Raw genomic sequence first — 17,304 nt, 5'->3', positions numbered from 1 at the left:
GGGAAGACATCACTCTCAAACTGTACTGTGTTTCATCCTGCGTTACGAGAGAATCATGCAAGACGACTTTTAACCATTGTGGTGAACTGAAAGACCACAAGAGGATTGGAACATGAGACATTTCCAGCAAGCCGAGTCCACCACGCGTACTGTGCGAATGACGCTCTGAGAGGTCTTCACACCGGACTCCCTGCCGCATTTATTTAATATCTTTGGTGGCTCAGAGCACGTCGTTGTTCCCGGGAGAGCTCCAATTGCCCTTCGCTGTGGATGCGAAGGACACATTAGACGAGACTGCAGAGTGTCAAGGTGTGCTAAGTGCGTAAATTCGGCCATGAGGGAGAAGATTGTGTGCGTACATATGCACGAGTTACTGGCAGTGGGCAACCTGCCGACGAGGGTCTTCGATTGATGGAAAACGAAGTAATGGGGAAGCCGACAGCGCCCTTGAAAGCGCAGGCTGAACAAGTAGAAAGTGACGCGGGAAAAGCGACAACGCCACCCGCTTCGGCAGAGGACGACAGCAAAGAAGAAGCCAGAGACAAAAAATGACCAACCCTTCCCCTGCAGAAGAATGGAGGCAAGCTAAGCTTATCTTGTGTGCACCTGACCTTCGTCACGGTTAAGTCACCCGTATGTAACGTTGCCGGATTGTTTCAGCCTCCCGCTCCCTCAGCTCTGGATCTCTTCTCGTTGCTGTCGGATTGCCTGGGCTTAGGCGGCTCTGACGACTGGATCAGCGCACCGACGGCGAGCTCTTTCAAGGGCGAGTTCTCGCCGCCGCTCGTGGAAGGCTGCCTATTCCTCGGGGGAACGCACAGCGCGTGGCAGTCCCATTCGTTTTCCGAGACCGAACGAAACGGAATTGAAGCCGGGGCAGCACGCGCGAGACCCTTTCCTGCCCTTTCCCTCCCCGGCGGAAGCGAACCAGCTTTAATTGGTCGCGCGGGTGGCGTGAGCGCGCGCCTCTGCAGCTGGAATGCTTGCTAATGACTGACGCTCCGGCGCCGACGCAGCTGTCAACTCATCAAGCCGCCCTTGCCCGCAGTTGCTCTGCTCTGGGAGCAACTGGGGTTTTTTAGTGACCACTACAACGTCACTTGTGAGCCAATACAAGCTTCGTTTGAAAAAGGACTGAAGTAAGGACACAGCCTGCGCCCGAAGACGCGGATCATGGGCGTGACGCATTACCATATGCGACGCCTGATGAGACAGCCGCTGAGGAGCCAGCCACATCTTTGAAGTGGGAGCGAGGTGATGCACCAGATGAGGACACGCCGGTGGACAGTGTTCAACGCCTCGATCCGCATTGGACGTGGTTCGCCCGACCCGGGCCAAGAAAGGGGAGCACGCCCCGGCGCTAAAGTCAGCGTCGCTCACGCGAGAAGGGCAGTAGACGCAGTGGCCATTACCCACAGCGGGCAGGACTTAACAGGGCTGCTGGTGTTTACCGAGCTAACAGCTCTTGCCATCACCGTAATCATTATCTTTCATCTGGCTGCCTTCACACTTTGGGATAGCCGGTAACAAGGATGTGGACACATTCGCCAAAGCTACCCACCACGACGATGTCCAGGTTATACCAGAGCGGCACTGGCCTCGCACTACACGAGACGTCGGCTAGAGTGTCAGCTGACCTCCGTCCCCTCGGACTCCCGAGTAGGTAGTGACGATGATGATAGCGATCTATAGAAGGAAATGACGCTTATTTTTGAAGGCTAGTGGGAAGGCTTCGAAGCCGCACCCGGCGGATGGCGTCTCCATGAAGGACCGTTCCACACACCTGCGCTTGCGGACTGGCTGCACATGAACGACGGCCCAGCTATACGTCAAGGGCCGAGCCACGTCACGCCTACAAGAGGCGCGGTGACCGCGAGATTCTGGATTACCTCCTTGTGCCTGCCCACCTTGGCGTAAGAACTCTACATAGTCGCCACCACCTACACATGCCACGGCCTTCGAACGGCCGCAGAGACTGACCTGCTATTCCATGTTCGTCCTCAGCTACCTGGGTTGTGCAACCTGCTGGAGTTTGCAGATGCAACTGGAGACCGCCAGCTTGTGAGTGGCCGCTGCAACGCTGGCCACTCATCCTTTCTCTTCCTGTCCCCTTTCACTTCCCACTCCCTCTCCCCTTACGACGCTTCGCCGTGCTTCCTCAAAGGTTGCAGAATTGTAATTTCCTGCCATCATCATCATCATCATCATCATCATCATCATCAAGGACCAACGCAACTGGTGTCGCGGGCGCCCGTTCAAGCTGTCCTGCCGACAGGGATGCTCGGTTTGTGAAAGTTGCAAATTGAATGTCTTCCCTTTGTTTTTAACGCGAGAGCGTTAAGAAGCCCGCGTATGTTGGTGTCGGACATCGCTAAGCGAAAAACAATTCCGAACCACAACCACGCAGGCCCTCCGCGCGGCGCAGAGGCGTTACTGAACTAATTGAATTCCTAAAAGTAAAATAGCCAGAAAAATCGTAACGTACGACCTAACCGCAGCCTACACACATGACAGCGCCGGAGTTTAAATCGAATATAGCAGAAAACATAATTCTGTTCCGCGGAAACTTAAATACAAACCCTTTTTCCTCTTTTGGTGCGGCTTCCTTGCAACAGCACCACCGCGCTCGCCTCCGCGCTTCTGTAAGAAAGATGCGGTCGCCGGGAAGTGCGGCCAGCAGTCAGGGATCTTTGAAATCTATCATGTTCCACTTATAAAGGAGAAGCGTAAGCATCCTCCAAATTTTTACCCTTGCTATTTGAAATGGATACGTGGCTAGCTCCATTACGCGTGGGAACTATTATTCTTAGACTCCTTACCGCGGTATGCCGGCAGAGTCAGCTATGAAGCGCAATGTTGGAGGAAGATTTAAACTTCTTGGCGATTCAGGAGACTGAAATAGAGCGTAAGGGTCGGACTGGTGTTATAGTCGTACAGTTTAGTGACCGTTAAACTGTTGGCACAACGCCCGGTTGTTGTGTGCCTATTAAGTCATGTTAGGTATAGTAGAAGAAACAGTTATAAGCTGTCAGAGTGGATGATTCGTGCTGTGCGATTTTGTAATAACAACGTGAAATTACGAATATTCCGTGAATTCCGAAGTCAATGAAACAGACAGATGTTTGATGGCGTTAGGAGATTTCAACTGTTTTTGGAACTCGGACGTTCGTTCACGTGATGGATACGGGGCTGATAAGAGCGTTGTGTTCCTGAGGGGGGGCCATAAGAAGAGACTTGTCGGACGACATTGCACATTACACTAATGGAGCTAAAAATCGTCGTTATAGTCGTTTTCAATGCCGTAACCATGCAAGGTTAGACAGAGCCTATATTTTGCAAGACGTTGCCATACTGTGTGATGATTACAAGATGCTGGACATAGCATTTAACGACGATTGTTTGGTACCCTTCACGATAGAAAAAAATGTGACCGTAAGACCTAGAATGAAGGGGAGAAGCGCGTAAATTAAACGCGAAACTCTTAAAGGATGATCAATTTCTAAAAAGTACGAACAGATATTGCTAAACCAAAGAGTAGCTGGGAAGAAGGATGGGGTGAGCGATGGCAGAGCTTAAAAGAAATCGTAAAGATGGACGCCGTAAAGTGGCCAGTAAAAATACGTTTTGAAGAGTGCTAAGATGAAAATAACCTTTAAAAATTCTGCAAAATTTGGTGGATGCTGAAACGTGGCGCCAGGCGTATTTATGGAAGAAATAAGAGAAACAAAGAATAAAGTCGAGGCTGTCCACACGCAAAAATCCCGTGTCACACTTGTTAGTGCATGAACGGAAAAGATCTTGGCTGATGAAATGCCAACAAAGCATGCTTTGGTAGCTGAAAAAAGCAAAGGTATGGGAGGAGGATCAAGATAACTGAGATGTAATAGAAAGCGAAAATATCTAGAGGCGAAGAAGAAATCAACAATGCTTTTAAGGGATATTTCGGAGAGCTGTTCAAGTGTAGAATACCGAGCAAGTCTGGTTATGGGGAACCATTTTCTCACCACTCTACCTAGATTAGACGCAGAAGAACGAAATATTGCCAGCAGTTATCACTACATTGGAGACTGTTTGATTGTTGTGTTCATATAGAAGGTTGTGGCCAAGTACCGCCCCAGGGTGGCCAATCCTGCTCTGGTGAGGAAGTGCGTTACCGGTTCTGGTCACCGGGATCAGGCCACACTCCAGGCTTGTGTATGCAATTTTATCAGCACGTGGATTTTTTTTAATTAGGTGGAAAATTACCAGCACCGGGATTCGAACCACGGACCTCTTGCACGCGAGGCGGGTGTTCTTCCTCTACGCAACCGCTGCACCCGTACCTTACTACTTCCAGTGCCTCACTACGATAGGTAGTGAGGCACTCGAAGTGGTAAGGGAATACATCTACTTAGGACAGGTAGTGACTGCGGATCCGGATCATGAGACTGAAATAATCAGAAGAATAACAATGAGCTGGGGTGCGTTTGGCAGGCATTCTCAGATCATGAACAGCAGGCTGCCATTCTCTCTCAAGAGAAAAGTTTTTAACAGCTGTGTCTTACCAGTACTCACGTACGGGGCCGAAACCTGGAGGCTTACGAAAAGGGTTCTACTTAAATTGAGGACGACGCAACGAGCCATGGAAAGAAGAATGATAGGTGTAACGTTAATGGATAAGAAAAGAGGAGATTGGGTGAGGGAACAAACGCGAGTTAATGATATCAAGAAATCAAGAAAAAGAAATGGGCATGCGCACGACACGTAATGAGGAGGGAAGATAACCGATGGTCATTAAGAGCTACAGAATGGATTCCAAGGGAAGGGAAGCGTAACAAAGGGCGGCAGAAAGTTAGGTCGGCGGATGAGATTAAGAAGTTTGCAGGGACAACATGGCCACAATTAGTACATGACCGGGGTAGTTGGAGAAGTATGGGAGAGGCCGTTGCCCTGCAGTGGGCGTAACCAGGCAGATGATGATGATGATGATGATGATGACGATGATGATAATGATGGAGACTGAAATGACCATAGAAGACCTTAACCCTGGAAAATCGCCAGGACGTGACGACTTTAGTAGGTTCTTACAAAGCATCCTGCTTGCAGATAGCTGTCGTATTAGATCGTGTTGTTGAAGCGCATCAAGCAGGTCCTCTGCAACCGTTTTTTAAAAGGGCGTATACAGTCTTGGTTCCAAAAAGCGATGACGCTAATAAATTTAGCTTAACAAGGTCACAGGCTACAGGCCCATTGCGCTGACGAACGTAGATTATAAAGTGTCAATGTTTACTAATATCCATATAGCTCGCAGCATACTTCAAACTTGTGACATAGATTTGAGTAAAGTCGCTATGTTGCCAATTGGTTTAGGAAAGACATTAGACAGGGTATGTCACAATCTCATGTTTTCAATTCTTATGTTCGAGTCGGATCAGTTATACCAGTGGGAAATAAAATGGCATATAGTAATTGTACACGTAAGCTGGTCATCAACCATGAGCTAGCTGAAATAATTGAAATGTTTCATGTGCTCGCCAGGGGTGTCCCCTGTCGCCTCTTTTGTTCGCGATATATCTAGAGGCTTTACGTAAAAAAAAATAAATATATGGCAGTCCGGATGTGCGCGGTTTCAGCCTACAAGGGTGTAAATTGCGTTTGATAGGTTACTTTGATGCTGTCATTGCCTTGTGCTAGGGAGGGTTGAAACTGCTATGAAAATTATGCGAGAGCTCGGTGACATGACGTACAGTAATGTAAACCTGAATGAGTGTGTCGGTATGTTGCTTGGACATGGCAAACAGCGCTACGTGTTTCTGTGGGTATGCAGTAGTCGCTCACACCTGGGATTTATCTTGGCGTACCGTTAGGCACTTATCGACAAACCAAATATTTATGGAATTGAAAAGTGCAGGAATTGAAAGCGGAACCAGGCAAGTGTGCTGGATGTGACCTCTCAATACTCGCACGTGCGGCCTTTGCAGGATCTTTTTAGTGAGCAAACTATGCTGTCTGATGATAGCCGTGAACTGTTGCCGGTCCAATTTTAAGTAATTCCATAGAGCACCCGCTATATTTGTGCGACAGTCAAATGTATAACGAACAATCAGAAAAAAAATACCTGTTTCGCAAGTTAGATCAGAGGGACTTGTTACTGAACTTATTCTTAAAACTGGTTTATAGATTTTTGTTCTTAAGAGACACGGCAAATGCTTTCTTGCGAACAGTTATTCAAGTGCCATTGAACAATGCCTTACTTTGTTGTCTCAATAAGGTAAGGTGGGTGCTTTGCAGCGAGCAAATTCCTACGTGAAGTTGCTACCATTATATTTGGAAAACGCAATTTTTCCATCGAATATTTAGTTATGGTACTGTGGCACATAAGCGGATAAGCTCGGATTTAATAGACACTGTGCTCGCAGAATTGTATCGGTTATTGTACGGTGAAGGCCAGCCGAAAGGTGTGCTAAAACGTTTGAAACGAATGATGGTATCAAGGAAGAGTAAAAGAAAAATCGTTTTTAGGCTACCTACCTATACTTTCCCTGTGAAAACATGGTTAGAAGAAAAAGGGGAGTAATTAGCGTGGGATACTTACTGTAAATTTGGCAAGGAACCAGAATATATCGAACATGTATCTAGATTATTGAAGTACTGTCTTCTTTTGGGACGTTACACCAATACCTTTTAAAAAAGAATGACCTTGTTCGTTATCTAGAATGGTATTCGTTATCTAGCTACAGGGCGCGACAGTACACCTCGTGATATACTCTTTCTCCTCGGCTTTCACAACATCTGGAGAAACCGCATGGTTGTAAGGAAATGCGATACAAATCTGCCGCCAGTAGACTCTTACTTTACAAAAAATTTCAATAAACGAAGCGAATTGTTTACGAAATTAAGTTATAAAGATGAACTGTTGGTATCAATGGATGCTCCTGTCAAAATAAAGGTCCTGTAAACTCAACCGCAAGCTAAGAGCGCAGTGGTGAGAAAGTGCATGTTGTCAGGTGATGGTAGCAGTTCATGTTGATGTATTTGTCGAATGTCCGGAAATGAAGAAAAAAAAAACACTCGTGGTGGAATGCTTAGAGTATCGGGATGCTGGCTATGCTGGGGGTCCTCTGTTCGAATCCCTGTCGTGGCACAATTGTATGCGTGTTTATATTTGCGCAACACGATATATCCGGAACGTCGTTGCAACCAGTGAGTCCGAGTAGCGCATAACGGCCCACATTTTTAAGCTGCACTCTCTCCGTGATCGGCCCACGGTAGGAGGCTGGAGACATCTTCGATACGGAAAAGGGTCGCTAACTCGCTGTGAAAAACAGTATTTGTAGGTCGCGCGGTGCTTTTTTTGCGTGCTGTGGCGCGGTGACGTCATGCCAGCCGCGCTCGCGTCAGCGCCGCTCGGCTGCAACGGAAGTCCTGCAGCTGTGTCTGTGCAGCTGTCATTTGCCGCAGCGTGGGTGATTCGGCGCAGCATGTGACAAGACTATTTCTCTGGTGGCGTCTGCGCAAGATTTCCTGCTTTGATATTTATGCAAGTGTGCGAAGAGTTTCCCATTTCGAAGAAACGCAAGATGCGAGAATGCTATCAATGGTACAGAGCCGTTGTACTTTGTACATGTGACAAAATACGAGCACCTTAAGCATATTAAAGGGCTAGTGAACGTACGCAATGTAGAACGACAACTAAATATAGGCTATATATAGGCAGTGTTGACATGATCCAAAATATTTATAGTATGTAAAAATGGTGTAAATTGTAAAAATAGTGATAGTTTAAGGTATTTCAAGAGAGCTTTTCGAACTAAATCCATCAAGCAAAATCACTATTATTTAGAGTATCCTTTGTCATATCTACAATTTTTTATTGGTTCTTCTGGAGTTCTAAACTAACTGATTAAGTTCTGGAATTTTTACGCGCTGAAACCACGATCTGATTATGGGTCATGTCGTAGTGAGGACTTCGGATTAATTTTTGGCAACCTGGGGTACCTTAACTTGTACTTGAATGTGAATGCAGGAGCATTTTTTGCATTTTCACTCCAATTAAAAACGGGGCTTTCGCAGCCGCGATCGAACGGACCTCGAGCTCAGAAGCGCAACGCCAAAGTCACTAAACTGCAGCGGTGTGTTTTTTCCAGATTTTTATTATTTAGTAAAAATCGATTATTTCATAAATGATTCATATCCTCAGATAGATTTTCATATTTCTGTAGGTAGAATGTCGAAGTTCGTAACGAAAAATGCGAGAAATTATCTGACTTAGCCGCGCTATCAGCACTGTTGTGAAGAAGGTTGTCTGTAGGTAGAAAAAAAAACAGAGTGATGAATATACATACTGAGAGCGCAACACACACACACACACACACACACACACACACACACACACACACACACACACACACACACACACACACATATATATATATATATATATATATATATATATATATATATATATATATATATATATATATATATATATATATCATCATCAGCCTGGTTACGCCCACTGCAGGGCAAAGGCCTCTCCCATACTTCTCCAAGTACCCCGGTCATGTACTAATCGTGGCCATGTTGTCCATGCAAACTTCTTAATCTCATCCGCCCACCTATGTTTCTGCCACCCCCTGCTACGCTTCCCTTCCCTTGGAACCCAGTCCGTAACCCTCTCTTTTAACGCACCTCATCGTTTTCATTTGTATACAATCATCATCCCCAATCTTTTTCTTGGCGAGTGCTATCTGCGGCCTGCCCTTTTGTCTTTTGTCCTTTTGCGTCCTCATCTCTCTCTCCGTCTCGGCCGCAGACGAAATAACTCAAATTATGTTGTCATTCAGGCATTTATTCGTACTGTTATTTTTCTTATTTTGCGAAGTGACCATTTGGATAATTACTGCCGAAAACGAAATGTCAGCGCAGGTGATACCTTGGCTTGAATTGACAGCCAGAGTAGACGTCAGACTTGTGACACCTTGCGACTTAGTAATCGATGTGATGCATAAAGCTTTCCAAACAGCGTGACGTGGCCAGGTTCTCGTGACATTCACAATGCGGGCTTTGAGAGGTTCACTTCCATTTGCAATCACATCTGTACGGAACTGGCCTTAGAGAATAACTATGCAGAGTTGACGGGTTGATTCTATTGGCTTTTGGAACAGTATTTACTGCGTTGACAGTTACCCGTTAAAGTGAGGACAAAATACTATCGTCGGCGCTCCTTAAGACATAACAGCACGTGATACCGTACATCCGGCAATTTGAATTCATACTTGGCTCGCGTGCTCGTTGGCTAACCGCTACGACCAGCGATGAGCGTGGGCGACGAACATCATAAACATCCCGATGTCCCGATATGCTATATTAGCGGGACATATATTTTCTACTCTGACCAATGATGAGCTGTGCTGGGATGACACACTGATGCAACCGAAATAGCTGTTATAGTAGGAAATTACCTAGCTGTCCTTACATCGCCATTATATTCGCAAGAAAGCGGTTTCCAAATTTTCTGCCGACACCAGCTGTGTAATATTTTATTATGTCCCTGTATGCGTGTGCGTACGCGCGTTAACGCACGTGGACATGCTCAAGTGCGGTCGATCTCATCTAGAAAAACAAAAAAAAATAGAAGTAACTGTAACGCATGCAGCCTGCTGAATTCAATTTGCTGGTCAGCCGGCTATCGCAAAGGCACGTCTGCTGGCACCATCATAGAGGCTTGATGGATGTCGTCACGCTAAGTGGGTTTAAGCTAAGAAAAAAAGAAAGATTCTCTTTGGAGCACCTCGTGTGATGTCACTTTCACGCGGAAAATCAAGTATCTGTAAACCTCAGCAAAATACACTTGCAATTCTTCGCAGCGCCCTAGATAATTAGATAATTTATTATAATGAATTTTATACGGCCCCTTTATGTTTCGTTTCTACTGTATTGTGACGTCATGACACAGTATATGGTCACGTGAGAACAGGACATTGTGGCGTTTTGATGCATGCACGCTCGATCATGCGCTCCGCTATCCAGCTACATCGGCCCTCACAACAAGTAGCAGTATACGAGGTCACCGAGCGAGCCCAGCGGAACGCTAGGCTCGACCTCGGCTCGACCTCGGCTCGACCTCAGTCACATGGGAAACGAAACAGAAACTGGTTGTATACAGGCTGTTAAATTACTTACGAGGATCTGATGCTTATGACTATCATCATTTAAGGAAAACAATAGTCGAAAATATAAAGTCAGTGCTCGTTTAGTTCAACCGACGAGAAGGTGTCGTGAAAAAGGAAACTGGCCGGTGGGCGTTCCTCTGATCAGCCTTACTTTAACCTCAAGTTCTCGTCGAGTGTGTCTAGGCGGTGGCCAGCAGAAAGATATATTGCAGAAAACTGGCTTCTTTTCCAGAACAAGGTTAAAACGCTAAATTGAAAAGTACATTCCCACCCGCTTACTAACTTGAGCTAACAATGCTCCCCGGTTTAACATACCTGTGAAGTGGTTAATTAAGAAGAAAAAAAAAAATAAACGTATTTTTAGACGGTTCAAACCTTCTAGGGAAACCTATGAGGAATCTGCTTCAATCAATCAATCAATCAATCAATCAATCAATCAATCAATCAATCAATCAATCAATCAATCAATCAATCAATCAATCAATCAATCAATCAATCAAAAAGTGAGCTTTATTTAATAAAGTCAAGGAATGTGTGCAAAAATAGTTGGACCAATAGCCTATGTGGCTAGTAGCTGGTCCAATACACAAAAGTACATATACAGGTCAACCAAATACATACCTGCTCAATGAGTAAGAACATTATTTACATGAACAAGTACTTTTTTTAAGGCTACACAAGAAGAAGCGTTTACATACGAGATCAAAATTTCTGGTTACTTTTATTTCAACAGGCACAGTGTTCCAAGTTATACCGCCAAAGAACTCTAATAATCATTCACCCTATACATTGCTGCAATAAGGAAGGTTTGCGTTAAAGTTAGTTGCTTGCCTGGTGTTTGCACGTGGGAAGTTAAATATGGTGTGGGGTAAGGGAAAGTTGGTGTTGAGTATTTTGTGAACTAAACAAGTGATCTTATAATTTCTTAACACCGTGAAAGAAAGAATACGAAGGCCAGTAAACAGAACACTACTTGGGTGATGAACAGAGGAAAATGTTATTATTGTTAGGGCGTGTTTTTGCAACTGCACTATAGGTGTTAAGTAAGTTTTATATGTTAGGCCCCATATTTCACAACCACAGCTCATGTGGGTATGAAACAAAGAAAAGTATATGCAACGAAGCGAATCACGAGGAAAATATTGCCGGGCAAGGGCCAGTGTGTAACAGCTGAAAGCGAGTGTTCTACAGACAACGCTAATTTGTTCTCTTTAGTGCAAGTGACTGTCTAAAGTAACACCTAAATATTTAAATGAATCAACACAATCCAGAGTTCGGTTCGCTAGAGTCAAAGTGAACTCACTGTAGTCTAGTATTTTCCTGTTAGAGTGAAATATGATATACTTCATTTTATCAGTATTTAGGGCTAGTCTATTTTCTGAAAACCATTTAGCTACTTTTAGCAGTTCACCAGATATAGTGTCTTGTAATGACGAGAGGGAGTCCCCTGAGTAAACTAAGGCGGGGTCGTCAGCGTACATCAAAACTTTTGACAGGATAAGTGCGCCGGGTAAATCATTTATGTATAATGAAAACAGAATAGGGCCTATAACCGAGCCTTGTGGTACACCGCATACGATAAGGGTGAATACAGAATGATTTTTGTTAATTACCACTTGTTGCCTTTGTACCTTAAAGTAGCTGTGGATGAATTGAAGCGCGTTTCCAACGATACCATAAGATTCCACTTTTACTAACAGTATGGAGTGACAGATCGTCTCGAACGCCTTTCTTATATCAAGAAAGATTGACACAGCAATGCTATTATTAAGAGCAGAGTTAAGCGATTGCGAAAGTGTTGATGCAGATCTGCCTGCGGTTGATGCAGATCTACCTGCAACAAAGCCATGCTGCTGCGGGCAGATAACGTTATTGCTTACAAGAAATGCATGTAACTGCAGCACAATGAGCTTTTCGAATAGTGTGTTAACTACACTAAGAATTGAAATAGCTCTATAACTACTCGAATGGTTCGGATTACCAGTTTTGTACACAGGGATAACCTTTGACACTTTCAGCATATTTGGGTAAACATTACTATTTATCGCATGGTTAAACACGTGACAAAGAGGCACACATAAGACATCAGTATTGTTTTTCAATATCTTAACTTGAATGCCTTCAAGTCCGGATGCCTTATTAGCCGATAATTTGCCTACGATATTTTTATTTCCTCAAGAGTTATTTCACCAAACGAAAAATCACTGTCGACGCTTCTCTGGATCCTGGTTATAGGAACTGAAAGTACAGACTGCTTAGATATATTGAAAGCAATTTTTGAGAAATAATAATTGAAGTCATTAGCAATCTGAGGGGACGGATTTTCAGGAGGAACATACTGTTTATCCTTTAATCCTACAACATCTCTTACTATTTTCCATATTTGCCTCCCATTGCCATTTAGTCGTTTAATCAAGTTCGTATAATCGACCTTCTTTGATTTTCGAATTAGCATAACTGATTTGTTTTGGAAAAATTTAAACTTGCTTTTGTAGTAGTTGTTAGTTTTTTATGTTTTAGTAGGCTTTCCTTTTTAGTAGAGCAAGTATGGACTCATTCATCCACGGGCATATGGCGTAATCATAGCTCTGTTGTGAAGCGTACCGCGATTCTTCTATCGCATTTGTAATGCAGTCAATAACGTTTTGACATTCCGTGTGAACGTTGTCATTGTAGAGGTTATCAAAATTTGTAGTGAGTAAGGTGCTGCGTACACGTGGATAGTTAAGCCTTGTCGGATATTTGTGCTGCGTCTGGCGAAAAGAATGCAAACAATCCCGAGGCCGAAACAAAAATGTTGGACAATTATCAGCAATTGTGGTGTCATAAACACCTGCCCGCACATTGATATCAACATTGCACAACATATGATCGATGAGATTACTCTGCTGTGTCTTCGGATTATGAAGTGGCCGTTCACTCAGCCAAGCTTAGCTTCTTTTTTTCTTCTGAAGCTTAAGCTGCACCTTATTTGCTTACAACTAATCCTAAGATGTCCTTAAATGTCGTCAACGTACGTAAACTGGAGAAATAGCCCTGAAAGTAATTCCTGTCCCCTGTGAGTATTGAGCAATAGTTTTTGACAATGCGTTTTCGCTATCTCTTTCACAGACGCAATCCGTTACTTCCCCGTGCGCGCTTTCTTTTTGTTCCATAAAATGGAGCCGATTGCTGTCGACACGTCAATGGCATTTGCAAATTGATTAGAACTGCTAAACTTTCCTCGTCGGCAGGCGTTGAGCTCATAAATAAAAAAAAAATTCTTAAGAGCGCCAAGACGTTTTCATCAGCGTTTTGTTTTAGCCAAGTCTTTCTAGAGTTCAACGCTGCCGAACGACGTGAAGGCTACGAAGGCATTTCCAGTACACAAGTCGGGCGACGTTCGTAAGCGTTTACACTATCGGCCGATTTCCTCAACTTCTACTCTGTGCAAGCTACTTGAGCATATAATCTACTACAACTTGGTCAGTTTCTTTAACCTAGCAGTTTTTTTTTTACATTTCGACAGCGTGGTTTTTGCAAACATTATCCTACTGAGACTGCATTGCTCGCGTTCACTAATGATTTCTCCTCCGCTTTAGATAGATCCTCAGTAATTGACTGCATTTTTCTTGTCTTCGCCAAGGCGTTCGATACCGTCTCACGCCTACTACTTATATTGAAACTTCGCGCACTTAACCTTAACTGTGGCCTGCTTGAATGGATCGAATGTTTATTGCCGAATAGAAGTCAATATGTGTCAGTTAATGATAGTGCCTCTAAACCATGTCATGTAACATCAGGTGTACCTCGTGGGTCTGCCCTAGAGCTCTTCTTTTTTCTTAGTCATAATTAACGACCTACCTCATTCTGTTACATGTAATGTAGAGCTCTTTGCTGACGCTTGAGTTATATAGCAGGCAATTTCTAATGAGTCTGACATTTCCATTCTTCAATCTGACCTTAAGATTTCCTGTGGGTGCGACACGTGGCTTATGAAAATGAATACTAACAAATATGTAAAACAATGCGGTTTCTGGTAAAATGAACCAGTCCTTATCTCCTAGTTACTATCTGAATGGTTGACCCCCCGTCTACACCTCCCGTTGAGTTCGTCGATAGCTATATATAAATATGTAGGCATGTATATAAGTAATAACATCTCGTGGCATGAGCATATTCAGCACGTTCCTAACAAAGCAAATATTTATCTTGGTTTTCTTCGTAGGTGTTTCCGCATTTCTCACGTCTCATTAAAGCATTACTAATTAAAACACTCGTTCGTTCTAAGCTCGAGTACGCTTCAGCCGTATGCGACCCTTACACTAGCTCGCTAACACAATAATTAGAATCTGTCCAAAACCGTTCTGCTAGATTGCTAATTGCTCTAGCTTAGCTAGTGTTTCTTGCAGGAAACACAAAACGTGGCCTACCGCTCCTAGCTGCTAGACGTCCTGTTTTCCTCCTGCGCCTATTCTATGCATAACGCTAATAACGATTCGAGAATGTATTTTTTTTTGTTCATATCCTAGCCACACGTCACCTCTCACTGATCACGAAATGAAGGTCGGAGTGCCACAGTGTAAGAACAACGTGTACTTCGAAGTTTTCATTCCTCAAACAAGTCAAGACTGGAATCGCCTTCCGGCCTCCTTTGGCAGCATCACTGGTCATGACGCGTCTGACGTGGTCATGACGAATCAGTCTGCTGCCTGTGATTATGTGGTCCTTTCTTAGTCTTTTTTTTATTTTCCATTCCTCTCTGCAACACCTATAGAACCCTGATAGTAAATAAATGAAATGAAATGGGAAACACGTCATCCAGGAAGGCCGGTCACCGTTATTGGGCTCCTTTCGGAACTATTGCACGTCTTTTCCTAACGATATTAGACTGGTGGGTCAACGAAGACTGCAGCAACAACGCTCCTGGAGACACCTTGAGGCGCTGCGTTCAAGTAGAGTCCGGTATATATGTTCCTGTGTCGCCCGACTACACCCTCATAAAAAGAAATAAAGATGGCCACCGGCCTAGGGTACATTTATGATGATTTTGGGGCTACCGATAACCTTGTCCATTGCTCTCTCCAAAGGGCAGCGCAAACTTGTGTGCGATAGTGTTTTTTTCTTTGGGGAATGACAGACAACTTGTTAAATAAACCGCCACATGAAGAATAAATATATCTACCTCCGCATGATTCATCAACATAAACGACGCCTCACCCCATGTGAAATATATGCGCTCGCAATTATTATAATTTACTGCAGGTGAATCGTCAGCCAGTTAAAGTACCGAGGCAGCTCGTTACATAAACTGAGAGTAATAGAACTAAGCAAAAAAAACTTCTGCAAGGAACATTGTAGATCTTAATTTGTAAACTCTCAACTTCAATCAAAAGTGTAAATGAAGGTATTACAACACGTAGAGGGAATCAAATTCTACTAAACGCATACGACAAGCATGATCACTGGTGTAGACGCAATGCTCGCATAATCAACGTTGAATGCGATGCATCATATTGCTTTCTCCCGCTTGTTAATGCTCTTTTGAAAATGCCGTCCCGTCACTCGAATGGGAGTACGCACCAATTTTTCCTGGGCGTCTGCTGTACCAGACGTGGCGCAGCCTATGTCGGAAGAAGACCGGCAGTCTCCAGCTGGTGACTGGTCACCGGTCGGGCCCTCATCGTCGTCACGACCTGCCAGCGCGGCGCCCACGAGTGGTAGCCGGTCGGTCCCTTCGCCGCAGTCGGTCCCTTCGCCGCAGCCGGTACCATCGCCGCAGTCGGTCCCTTCACCGCAGTCGGCGGCGAGTAGTCGTCGGTGAGTGAGTCTAGCCCTTCAGTCAATAGCGCCCAAAGAAGGAGGCGAGTAATGTGGTCGCCTCATAATGTTTACCTGTTTAGGGATATTTGCCACTGCAAATGGTCAATCAGTCAACTCAATGGCTGACAACGGAGAGCTTTCAGAATTCGCCGATGCTAACCATTGGCGCCCATACATTACAACGAACTGACACTGCGTGAGGGACTACAGTGGACTGCTCATTTACTCGCGCCTGAATATTTTGAAGTGATTCGTGCTATAAACACGAAGTGTATCCGATTTGGAAGTGCCCAACCTTTATTTGTTGCTCGTATAAGAAGTAATAATTAATAAATTGATATATTTATTTGTTGCGCATATTCCTGTACTGACACCGCGAGACTTTGCGGGTTGCTCACATGGCCCAAACATGTGCATACATAATGCTTCTAAACTTCCAATCCCAAAGAATACCTCAACTGATCGTTTTTTTTTTTCTTAACAAGATTGACTAAGTTCATCGTCCTAACTACCTGATACACAGTGCCTACACATGTAGCGCTCTGCACCTGGCGACAACGCAACAAAAAGGGGCCGCGCATTGATGGGAATGAATTTGTCGCACCACGCTGCAGAAGCTCGACGCCACAGGATCAACCGAGCGTGGCAGCGATGAGGCCGCCGAGCCCGAGCAGCCCGCCTGCGGCCCGCGCATGCGTCGACGGCATGCCGGTTTCGTTCGCCGTCCCGCCCTGGTTGGCAGGGAGCGCCATTGACGGCGTGAGCGTCTCAGTACGGTGAGCGGCTGTACTCACCTCATGCAATACCATCACGGTCACCACCACCTTCGTCATCATCAGCCTGATTTAAGTCCACTGCAGGACGAAGGTCTCTCTACTAGCGATATCTACCCCAGCCTTGCCTCGGCAGACTCCAACATATGTGTGCGAACTTACTTATCTTACCACGCCACCTAATCATCCGCCATCACATCTCTCATCCTCTGGCACCCATTCTGTAACTGTATTAGATCAGCGGCGACATGACAGACGCATTACATAGCCCGCCCAGGTATACATTTTATTCTCTTAATGTCAACTAGAAAACCAGTTTCGCATGTTTGATGTCTAGTCCATACCGCTGTACTCGTGTCTTTTAGGTCTGTCATATTTTGTTTTATTTCTCGTGGCGCGGTATTTAGCGTCTGAACATGTCTCCATATCCTGGAACTTCGCTCTACAAGTCGGTGCTAGTATACTGGGTGTTCGAAATTAAGCTTTATGGATTTCTTAAAGTCAGGCACTGGGAGGCACGCGAAGACCGCCTGTGCGAATAAGTTATCTGGCGAGGGGGAGACGGGGGGAAGTGA

General features: G+C 44.8%; 1 protein-coding gene across 2 annotated transcripts in view; it reads left to right on the top strand.

Moving 5' to 3' along the window:
* Positions 1 to 17,304, top strand: part of LOC135899710 (streptococcal hemagglutinin-like) — a 93,771-nt gene that overhangs the window by 38,451 nt on the left and 38,016 nt on the right. For both annotated transcript variants that reach the window (XM_065429033.1, XM_065429032.1), the window contains exons 8-9: positions 15,746 to 15,953; positions 16,571 to 16,732. In XM_065429033.1, the coding sequence (XP_065285105.1) occupies positions 15,746 to 15,953; positions 16,571 to 16,732 (370 nt within the window). The remainder of the gene's footprint in view (positions 1 to 15,745; positions 15,954 to 16,570; positions 16,733 to 17,304) is intronic.

Source organism: Dermacentor albipictus, chromosome 7 (assembly GCF_038994185.2).
Source record: "Dermacentor albipictus isolate Rhodes 1998 colony chromosome 7, USDA_Dalb.pri_finalv2, whole genome shotgun sequence".
In the NCBI taxonomy this organism is placed as follows: Eukaryota; Metazoa; Arthropoda; class Arachnida; order Ixodida; family Ixodidae; genus Dermacentor; species Dermacentor albipictus.
This window is presented reverse-complemented; position numbering and strand designations above follow the sequence as displayed.